We start from the raw sequence: 12,052 nt of genomic DNA, 5'->3' as shown, positions 1-12,052 counted from the left end.
TTTGAAGGTTGCAAAACTTTCACAAGCTTGCCATGAAGGCAGCTGGAGAGCAAAGTAACCTTGTTCTGTGATGTACTAACCTTTGCAACTTGATAAAGTTTATTCTCTTGTCCACAAGTAGAGAACAATGATACCATACTAATAGAATAATGGTATTCAACAACAATATTTTGAGTAAATACTTACCTAGTAACTGATATTGAAGTACTCTATGCTTGAAGAATACTGATACTGTCTACAAGAATAGTGTTTGCCTATATAACATTTTCATAATCTCCTTTTTTCACTGGGCTTAAACATTCCAACTCATTCCCTATAGAAAGTCAATAAGATGGTAAAGTTTATTTTTCTATCTATTCACTATACTTTATTTACTTTTATTAAATATGCACAAAACAAAAAAATTCTAAAGTAAACTAATTAAAAAAATTTATTTTGTAGTAATGAAACACTTAAAATAACTTATAAGTATTACAGTAACATTAAACATATTCTTAGAATATGAAAGGATAATCATATCAAATAGAAGAACAATAAACATTTTATTGTTATCAAAATGATCAAAGTTTACCTATATGTTATCGATTTTCATTTGGCCTCTGAAGCGAAGAAAAGCTTCAAGCTGTTTTCATATATTGTATTGGCCAAAACATCTGGATCCTCTTTCCGTACCGCAGCCAAAACTTCTAGAACTTGTCTGTAAGGAAAGTACGTAGAGCATGTTATTATCCGATTTAAGTACCAAAAGATTTTGTATGAGAGAGACAATCTTCGGTAAAACCACTTTCTGCTAAACTTCAAAATATCTAAAATAACCAGTAAAATACTTTGCATCTATTTTACGTACCAAAAGATTCCGTATGAAACAATCTTCAGTAGAACAAATTTACTGCTAATCTTCAAAATTTTTACAATAACCAGTAAAATGACTTTTATCTAATTTACATACAATAATCTTCAGTACAGTAAAACACACTTACTGCTACCCTTCAAAATGTTAATAATAACCAATAAAATACTTACATTATACAGTTTGGTTCATTTCGACTTTTGACCATGACCCCAGACTGCCACTTCTCTTTCTTCTTGTTTACAAATGTTGTTTTGATATGCTTATGACCTGCATGAGTGGGTCTAATTTCACACCAAGGACAGTCAGTCTCAATTAACAGCCTCTCTACTGGTATCGTTGCGGCAACAGCCAGATTCTCCTCCGTCTTTAAGGAACTGAAATACAATGCTGTATAGGTGTGGTGTTCCTAAATGATTTGCAGTATATCATTCTTAAAAAAAATAGAGATTAAAAAATGGAGAGAAAAACAAGAATAGAGTTGGAATCTGTTCTTCATAAATAAAATGTCTGAATAGGATGTTCTATATGGTTCAATTCTGGAAAAACATTATCTATCCCCTCTCGGTCCTTTTTAGAAAATTGTATAAACTGTCAACCTGTTTGCCATTTGATACTCTCTATCTAAATTTTATACAAAGCTCTACAAAGTATGGTATCATATTTTCATTAACAGATTAACCAAATAGTTAAGAATGCAAGTCGAAAATTATGATCAACTACTAATCAATACTGAAATGAGAACTACGCAAAAATATACATTAATCTTAAGTGGACATAATCTATACCAGTTCAAACACCAACAGAAAGGATGCCTTCATTCCTAGGTAGGTATTACGATCAAGTCTCATTCCTAGGTAGGTATTACGATCAAGTCTCTCAATGATTCTACCATGACACCTCTAGGAAGGAATGATACAAATTAATCCTAGAACTGTACATCGATGTGACGCAAACTGCTATGCTCAACTTAAGGCTGTGAGAGTCCTTGTTACAGCTCTTGATAGATGTAGAATTTAACTAGAGGAGCACTCAGTAGAGAGCAGACCTCTTCCGCGGCAGCTTATTTCTGACCTTGACCTTTGACCTTAACATTATTGCTGTAATTGGCATGGATTTTCATACACTCAAATATGAAGTTTGAAGTCATTGTGACAACGATGTCCAAACTTATAGCTGATTACGTGAATTGGACATTTTGCTTGACCGTGACCTTGACATTCCAAAATTTAATCACACTTATTTCTAGTCATATCTACTTGGTTCTTTGATAACAGATCAATAATGAAAGACCATAATTTCGGTGATAAAATATCCACTTTGCCTAATATAAATTTTAAAATGCGAGTTGAAGTGAAGCTATCACCGGAGAATCTTTATAGCACGCCCAACAAGCCAATCAGCGACAAGCTTTCAAACCGTGGTTCGGTTCCAGTTGCCAGCTAGGATGAAACAGACCGTAGTAGAAAGTATGTCAGAGGAATATCAGGTAAACTGTGATGTAAGCTTTGAAAGGGAGGTCTCAGGGAGCTACTGCATACAGATGATCTAATATTAAATGCAGGATCAAAAGGTAGTTGATGCATAAATAAATATGAAACAGTGGAATTGAGAGAAGATTGAAAATCAATTTAAGCACTGTAAAGCAAAGTTCTTGGAGATAAGAAAGACAAAAAGAATAAGGTCAACTAAGAAAGTGCCAATGTGGATGCTATACATTTATGGAGACGAACTCTGTCCTTTTATTATTATCATTATTATTACTATCCAAGCTACAACCCTAATTGGAAAAGCAAGATGCTATAAGCCCAGGGGCTCCAATAGGGAAAAATAGCCCAGTGAGGAAAGGAAATAAGGAAATAAATAACTGAAGAGAACAAATTAACAATAAATCATTCTAAAAAAAGTAATGTCAAAAGAGATATGTCATATATAAACTATTAACAACGTCAAAAACAAATATGTCATATATAAACTATAAAAAGACTCATGTCCGCCTGGTCAACAAAAAAGCATTTGCTCCAACTTTGAACTTTTGAAGTTCTACTGATTCAACAACCAGATTAGGAAGATCATTCCACAACTTGGTAATAGCTGGAATAAAACTTCTAGAATACTGCATAGTATTGAGTCTTATGATGGAGAAGGCCTGGCTATTAGAATTAACTGCCTGCCTAGTATTACGAACAGGATAGAATTGTCCAGGGAGATCTGAATGTAAAGGATGGTCAGTTATGAAAAATCTTATACAACATGCATAATGAACTAATTGAACGACGGTGCCAGAGATTAATATCTAGATCAGGAATAAGAAATTTAATAGACCCTAAGTTTCTGTCCAACAAATTAAGATGAGAATCAGCAGCTGAAGACCAGACAGGAGAACAATACTCAAAACAAGGTAGAATGAAAGAATTAAAACACTTCTTCAGAATAGATTGATCACCGAATATCTTAAAAGACTTTCTCAATAAGCCAAATTTTTGTGCAATTGAAGAAGACACAGACCTTATATGTTTCTCAAAAGTAAATTTGCTGTCGAGAATCACAATTAAATTTTGAAAGAGTCATACAAATTTAAAGAAACATTATCAATACTGAGATCCGGATGTTGAGGAGCCACCATCCTTGACCTACTTACAATCATACTTTGAGTTTTGTTAGGATTCAACTTCATACCCCATAATTTGCACCATGCACTAATTTTAGCTAAATCTCTATTAAGGGATTCACCAACCCCAGATCTACATTCAGGGGATGGAATTGATGCAAAGAGAGTAGCATCATCTGCATATGCAACAAGCTTATTTTCTAGGCCAAACCACATGTCATGTGTATATAGTATGAAAAGTAATGGGCCAAGAACACTACCCTGTGGAACACCGAATATCACATTCCTATACTCACTATGGTGCCCATCAACAACAACTCTTTGAGATCTACTACTTAAAAAATCAATAATAATGCTAAGAAACGACCCACCCACTCCCAACTGTTTCAGTTTGAAAACAAGAGCCTCATGATTAACACGGTCAAAGGCAGCACTAAAATCAAGGCCAATCATGCGAACTTCCCGACCACAATCAAGGGATTTCTGTACTGCATTGGAGATTGTAAGAAGGGCATCACATGCTCCAAGGCCTTTACGAAAACCAAATTGCAAACTAGGGAATAGATGATTACCTTCAGCAAACCTATTAAGACGTTTTGCCAGAAGACGTTCAAAAACTTTAGATAATATGGGAGTTATGGAAATTGGGCGGTAATCAGTGGGACTTGAGCTACCACAAACACATTTACATAGAGGAGTAACAGTACCAATTCTCCAACAAGAGCTAAAAGCTCCTCTTCTTGCTAACTTGCGCAAAATAACAGATAACTTTGGAGCTAAGAAATCTGCTGTCTTTATAAAAAACAAAGGAAAAATACCATTTGGGTCTACACCTCCATAAGCATAAAGGTCCATCAACAGAGCTTTAATCTCACGAGATCGAAAAGCTAAACTAGTTAGTTTAGCCTCAGGAAAACAGGAATGAGGAAGTTTTTCATTACTCTGTTTACTGTCAAAAACATCAGCCAAATGGATTGCCTTTTCCTTTGGACAGTGAGTGACTGAGCCATCTGGTTTAAGTAAAGGAGGAACTGTTGCATCTACACCAAAGAGTGCAGATTTAAGGGTAGACCACCATTTATGTTCCTGAGTTGTACCAGAGAGGGTTTCTTTTATGATTAAATTGTACTCCTTTTCAGTTGAGGCATAAACTCTCAGAGCAAAAGCTCGAAGCTGAGTATAGTTGTTCCAGGTCAAATCTGATCTGTTACCCTTCCAAAGGTGATAGGCCTCCTGCTTCTCCAAAATGATATTTTCATTATAAAATAAATTTTTGAATATACTTACCCGGTGAATATATAAATAGGTGACGTCTCCGACGGTCGACAGATTCCAAAAACTCGCGAGCGATCGCCATGAAGGCTGCCGGGTGTGCCCACCAGCACCGACTATCAGCCAGATACCGCATATACTTCTCAACCAAACCAGTTCTTCTCAGTCCGTAGGGTCTCTATCGGGGAGGAAGGGAGGGCCTTTAATATTATATATTCACCGGGTAAGTATATTCAAAAATGTTATTTTCATTAGTAAAATAAATTTTTGAATATACTTACCCGATGATCATGTAGCTGTCAACTCTGTTGCCCGACAGAAATCTACGGTCGGGATACGCCAGCGATCGCTATACAGGTGGGGGTGTACACAACAGCGCCATCTGTGGTCAGGTACTCCAGTACTTCTTGTCAACACCACCTCAATTTTTTCCTCGGTCCACTGGTTCTCTATGGGGAGGAAGGGTGGGTCAATTAAATCATGATCATCGGGTAAGTATATTCAAAAATTTATTTTACTAATGAAAATAACATTTTTCAATATTAATCTTACCCGATGATCATGTAGCTGATTCACACCCAGGGTGGTGGGTGGAGACCAGCATACATGTTAACAAAGAAGCTAAGTATCCCGTATTTCATTTTATTAGTTACGTATTCAAAAATAACATAAAATAAATAAGTACCTGGTAAGGAAGACGACTTGAACCATTACTCTGCCTTTATTAAGTACGTCTTCCTTACTGAGCGTAGCGGTCCTCTTAGGATGCTGAACGACTCTTAGGTGCTGAAGTATAAAGGGCTGCAACCCATACTAAAGGACCTCATCACAACCTTTAACCTCGGCGCTTCTCAAGAAATAATTGACCACCCGCCAAATCAACAAGGATGTGGAAGGCTTCTTAGCCGACCGTACAACCCATAAAAAGTATTCAAGAGAAAGGTTAAAAAGGTTATGGGATTATGGGAATGTAGTGGCTGAGCCCCCGCCTACTACTGCATTCGTTTCTACGAATGGTCCCAGGGTGTAGCAGTTCTCGTAAAGAGACTGGACATCTTTGAGATAGAATGATGCGAACACTGACTTGCTTCTCCAATAGGTTGCATCCATAACACTCTGCAGAGAACGGTTCTGTTTGAAGGCCACTGAAGTAGCCACAGCTCTCACTTCATGTGTCCTTACCTTCAGCAAAGCAAGGTCTTCTTCCTTCAGATGAGAATGTGCTTCCCTAATCAGAAGCCTGATTTAGTAAGAAACTGAGTTCTTAGACCTTGGAAGAGAAGGCTTCTTGATAGCACACCATAAGGCTTCTGATTGTCCTCGTAAAGGTTATGACCTTTTTAGATAGTACCTAAGAGCTCTAACTGGGCAAAGTACTCTCTCCAGTTCGTTCCCCACCAAGTTGGACAGGCTTGGGATCTCGAACGACTTAGGCCAAGGACGAGAAGGAAGCTCGTTTTAGCAAAAAACCGAGCTGCAAGGAACATGTAGCCGTTTCAGATGTGAAAACTATGTTCCTGCTGAAGGCATGGATCTCACTTACTCTTTTAGCTGTTGCCAAGCACACGAGGAAAAGAGTTTTTAATGTGAGGTCCTTAAAAGAGGCTGATTGGAGAGGTTCAAATCTTGATGACATAAGGAACCTTAGGACCACGTCTAGATTCCAGCCTGGAGTGGACAACCGACGTTCCTTTGAGGTCTCAAAAGACCTAAGGAGGTCCTGTAGATCTTTGTTGGTGGAAAGATCCAAGCCTCTGTGGCGGAAAACCGCTGCCAACATACTTCTGTAACCCTTGATCGTAGGAGCTGAAAGGGATCTTACGTTCCTTAGATGTAACAGGAAGTCAGCAATCTGGGTTACAGTGGTACTGGTTGAGGAAACTGCATTGGCCTTGTACCAGCTTCGGAAGACTTCCCCTTTAAACTGATAGACTCTGAGAGTGGATGTCCTCCTTGCACTGGCAATCGCTCTGGCTGCCTCCTTCGAAAAGCCCCTAGCTCTTGAGAGTCTTTCGATAGTCTGAAGGCAGTCAGACGAAGAGCGTGGAGGTTTGGGTGTACCTTCTTTACGTGAGGTTGACGTAGAAGGTCCACTCCTAGAGGAAGAGTCCTGGGAATGTCGACCAGCCATTGCAGTACCTCTATGAACCATTCTCTCGCGGGCCAGAGGGGAGCAACCAACGTCAGCCGTGTCCCTTTGCGAGAGGCGAACTTCTGAAGTACCCTGTTGATGATCTTGAACGGCGGGAATGCATACAGGTCGAGATGGGACCAATCCAGCAGAAAAGCATCCACGTGAACTGCTGCTGGGTCTGGAATCGGAGAACAATACAACGGGAGCCTCTAGGTTATCGAGGTAGCGAACAGATCTATGGTTGGCTGACCCCACAGGGCCCAAAGTCTGCTGCAAACATTCTTGTGAAGGGTCCACTCTGTGGGGATGACCTGACCCTTCCGGCTGAGGCGATCTGCCATGACATTCATATCGCCCTGAATGAACCTCGTTACCAGCGTGAGCTTTCGATCTTTTGACCAGATGAGGAGGTCCCTTGCGATCTAGAACAACTTCCACGAATGAGTCCCTCCCTGCTTGGAGATGTAAGCCAAGGCTGTGGTGTTGTCAGAGTCCACCACCACCACCTTGTTAAGCTGGAGGGACTTGAAGTTTATCAAGGCCAGATGAACCGCCAACAGCTCCTTGCAATTGATGTGAAGTGTCCTTTGCTCCTGATTCCATGTTCCCGAGCATTCCTGTCCGTCCAAAGTCGCACCCCAGCCCGTGTCTGATGCGTCCGAGAAGAGACGGCGGTCGGGTTTCTGAACAGCCAAAGGTAGACCTTCCTTGAGAAGAAAGCTGTTCTTTCACCACGTTAGAGTAGACCTCCTCTCTTCGGAAACAGGAACTGAGACCGTCTCTAGCGTCATGTCCTTTATCCAGTGAGCAGCTAGATGATATTGAAGGGGGCGGAGGTGGAGTCTCCCTAACTCGATGAACAGGGCCAGCGATGAAAGTGTCCCTGTTAGACTCATCCACTACCTGACTGAGCATCGGTTCCTTCTCAGCATGCTCTGGATGCATTCTAGGGCTTGGTAGATTCTTGGGGCCGACGGAAAAGCCCGAAAAGCTCGACTCTGAAGCTCCATACCCAGGTAGACAAAGGTCTGGGATGGGACGAGCTGGGACTCCTCTAAATTGACCAGGAGGCCCAGTTCCTTGGTCAGATCCATAGTCCATCTGAGATTCTCCAGACAGCGACGACTTGTGGGAGCTCTTAAAAGCCAGTCGTCTGACGGAGCCGGACACAAGATCATGGTACTGCTGCACAGTCTGTGAACTGTCAACCATGGGGAAGCGAGGAAGTACAGCGACAACCCGAAACTGTCTAGACTGTCTGGGTAGTACAGACAACTCCTTATCGGGTTGCTGAGGTTGCCGCACTGCGTCACAACAAGTCCCCTCTGCTGGTTGTTGAACGTCTTCCCAGTGACACACTGACTCCGTAAACAAAAAATCCTCTAACAAGGACTAAGCTTGGACTGCATGTCTTGCAACAAAGCTCAAGGTCTATGGGAGCAGGTGTGGCAACAGACGGGGTTAGCGACTGAAGCGGAACCATTACCCTCCCTGGAAGCATGTTATGCTTAAATAAAAGTCCATAGGAGGCTAAGCAGCTTAAGGCTCCTCTCCAAATGACAGAGTCCTCAAGGGAATATCAGAAGGAGGGAGAATAGCACTTTCTCATCTACAGGAACCATATCCGAGAAAAGCTAAGTTCTCTCAGTGAGGGTTTCACTGGTGCAAAAGCAGCAGACCAGAAGGCAACGTTATGAAACTGCTTGACAGTCTTGTGAGTTGGCAACAACCAAAGAAGTGTGACTGAGGAGCATGCTGTAAGGTATGCAGAGCATGCTGTAAGGAATGCAGAGCATGCTGTAAGGAATGCAGAGCATGTTGTAAGGTATGCAGAGCATGCTGTAAGGTATGCAGAGCATGCTGTAAGGAATGCAGAGCATGCTGTATGCAGAGCATGTTGTAAGGTATGCAGAGCATGCTGTAAGGTATGCAGAGCATGCTGTAAGGTATGCAGAGCATGCTGTAAGGTATGCAGAGCATGCTGTATGTAGAGCATGCTGTAAGGTATGCAGAGCATGTTGCATGGCATGCGGCTTATGCTGCATGGGATGAGGCTCATGCTGCATGGGATGAGGCTCATGCTGCATGGTATGAGGCTCATGCTGCATGGGATGAGGCTCATGCTGCAAGGGATGAGGCTCAGGCCGCATGGGTTGAGGAGGATGCCGCATAGTATGAGGCTCCTGCCTCATGGGTTGAGGAGGTTGCCGCATAGCATGAGGCTCCTGCCTCATGGGTTGAGGAGGATGCCGCATAGCATGAGGCTCCTCATAGCATGAGGCTCCTGCCTCATGGGTTGAGGAGGATGTCGCATAGCATGAGGCTCCTCATAGCATGAGGCTCCTGCCTCATGGGTTGAGGAGGATGCCGCATAGCATGAGGCTCCTCATAGCATGAGGCTCCTGCCTCATGGGTTGAGGAGGATGTCGCATAGCATGAGGCTCCTCATAGCATGAGGCTCCTGCCTCATGGGTTGAGGAGGATGCCGCATAGCATGAGGCTCCTCATAGCATGAGGCTCCTGCCTCATGGGTTGAGGAGGATGCCGCATAGCATGAGGCTCCTCATAGCATGAGGCTCCTGCCTCATGGGTTGAGGAGGATGCCGCATAGCATGAGGCTCCTGCCTCATGGGTAGAGGAGGATGCCGCATAGCATGAGGCTCCTGCTTCATGGATTGAGGAGGTTGCCTCATAGTGCTGGAACCCGGCAACTCCCGATGCGGCAACTCACGCATGAAAGCAGGAGGCGCAGCAAGAACATGCGTCTGGCAGGGTGGACTGCGCATCGGAGGTGGAGCTCTCACAGGTGGAGGGTGGGAGCAGGCAGCCGCAGTATCTGCTGAGCGCACAACCTCGGCGGGTTGTAGGTTAACAGGCTGCATTGTCAACCTTCCAGCATGATACTCCTGTATGAAGGAGCAAGCTGAGACTGTATAGTCTGCAGCATGGACCACTAGGGTCTATGAAAGACAACAACAAACGGAGCTACTGTCCGTTGAGACTGAGGGTCTAAAACAGCTGGTGCGGCAACAGACGGAGTTACTGCCTGTTGCGGTACCACCTTGCCTCTCTGGGAGGTGTGCAGTTGTCGTACTGCAGCAAGTCCGAACTGACCCAGTGGCAGTGGCTACACCTAGGAGTTGGACTTGCGCGGAAGGGACCGACTTGCACTTAAAAGCTGCAAGATTTGGTCCATGGTTTCTGCGAGAAACCTCTTCCGCAGACGAGGAATAAATGGGCTCTCTCGTCTTTGTGTGGGTGGGGTGATCACGTCGGCTACGTGAGTGGATACACCCGAAACCACGGAGGGAAACGTCTGTTCGTCGATCAAGGCCTGATGAACCCATAAGTCCTTCGACATTACTTCTCCCCTGGGCTTGGGAGCTTGTAAGAGGTCCCAGACTAGGCGAACAACTGGCACGAACAGACGAACCCTCGAACGCAACACTGTAACACTTTGCGCTTATCACTTTATCACTTTTGATTTTCTGTTTGCACTTATTTCACTGAACTCGAAACTTTAAGTGGATTGTACCTGAAACACGCAATTCTATCCTTCATTAAAAGTTAGTAATTGCGAAAACAGTATTACAATGTAACAGAAAAACATAATGAAAGATAAAGAATTCAGTGGCTGGAAAAGAGACTAAACACTAGATCAAATAAACTACGTTTAAAATCTCTCACCGCATAAAGCCTGGGAACAAGAATAAAACTCTAGAAACGTTTACATTCTTCCCCTAAAGAGACTAGGGAGAAGAGCAAAAACGATAACAACGTTACCCGCTTGAACGAAACGTTTATCCTCCTCTCTCTCCCTCCGTCTCTAACTCTCTCTCTCTTGACTTAGAACCTGAGAGATGAGCCCAATTATATATATCGTTAAAACATATTATTGTTAAAGGAAAAAAACTGAAAGATTTCCCAAATAAAAAGTTCCTTTATTAGAATTAAAACCATTTTAGCTAAGAAAGAATGAACAAAACGCTAGAATCGGTTTACTCTTACTGCAACGTGAAACCGTGAATACTCTCTCTCTATCGTAACGATAGAGCGCAAGTTGAACGTTCTGAACGTCAACAACTGCGGAGACAAAACAAAACGTTAGTTCAACTTTGAAAACAGTACGAGACTATCAAAGAAATTCTTTCAAAAACATTAAAATTAAAATAGCATAAAATCTTAACAGGTAAAAACGATATGACGGGCTCAATGTTAATTAACTTCGGTTCCAAGAAAAGACCGCCTACTATTAGGAAAGGTCGCATATAAACAAACATAAAAATTAATTTTTATAAGTTTATAATAAAAGGAAGTTAATCGAAGAGGCCTATAAAAGGCGGAGAGATATAAAATAAATCTATAACTTTGTTAAGCAAAATTAAGAAAGAGAGTCTATACTCTCTTCGACACCAACACTTCCGTCTAAGGGAAGGGTCGGCCATTTAAAAGTGAAAGAGAGTTCATACTCTCTTCGTCACCAAAATTAAATCAAATTAATTCCAAAAACTTGCTAAGCTAATGTTAAAGCTTCCTGAATAGCGAAGGCTAAACTCTAGAGCAAATACATCACCAAATCGTGAACAATAACTCCAGAATCAACAGCGTATCCAAGTAGGTCTAGCCGGTGGCACGACAGAGGAAAAATTGAGGTGGTGTTGACAAGAAGTACTGGAGTACCTGACCACAGATGGCGCTGTTGTGTACACCCCCACCTGTATAGCGATCGCTGGCGTATCCCGACCGTAGATTTCTGTCGGGCAACAGAGTTGACAGCTACATGATCATCGGGTAAGATTAATATTGAAAAATTTATTTTATAATGAAAATATCATTTTTAAATATTAAACTTAGCCGGTGAATATATAAATAGCTGATTCACACCCATGGTGGTGGGTAGAGACCAGTATTAAAACAATAAAGGCGTATATGCTCAAGAGTTTTTGACAACTATTCAAAAAACAAACTTAAGTATAGGTACCTGGTAAGGAAGCTGACTCTGATAATTACTCTGCCTCATTAGTCCGCTATCCTCACGAAGCCCAGCGATCCTCTTAGGATGCTGAAAGACTCCCAGGAGCTGCTATATCCAGGGTGAACACCCCTATAACAGGACCTCATCAATACCCTTAATCTGGGCGCTCTCATGAAACAATATTTTGACCACCCGCCAAATCAAAAAGAT

General features: G+C 42.1%; 1 protein-coding gene across 3 annotated transcripts in view; it reads right to left on the bottom strand.

Annotated features, from left to right (window-relative positions):
• Positions 1–525: 525 nt before the first annotated feature.
• Positions 526–12,052, bottom strand: part of LOC137629846 (deoxyribonuclease TATDN1-like) — a 73,590-nt gene continuing 62,063 nt past the window's right edge. For all 3 annotated transcript variants that reach the window (XM_068361504.1, XM_068361505.1, XM_068361506.1), the window contains 2 exons: positions 1,024–1,227; positions 526–697 (listed from right to left, as the gene is read on the bottom strand). In XM_068361504.1, coding sequence (XP_068217605.1) covers positions 589–697; positions 1,024–1,227 — 313 coding nt within the window. In that variant the 3' untranslated portion in view covers positions 526–588. The remainder of the gene's footprint in view (positions 698–1,023; positions 1,228–12,052) is intronic.

Source organism: Palaemon carinicauda, chromosome 2 (genome assembly GCF_036898095.1).
Source record: "Palaemon carinicauda isolate YSFRI2023 chromosome 2, ASM3689809v2, whole genome shotgun sequence".
Taxonomy (NCBI): Eukaryota; Metazoa; Arthropoda; class Malacostraca; order Decapoda; family Palaemonidae; genus Palaemon; species Palaemon carinicauda.
Note: the sequence above shows the minus strand (reverse complement) of the source record. Positions and strands in the feature narration are given on the sequence as shown.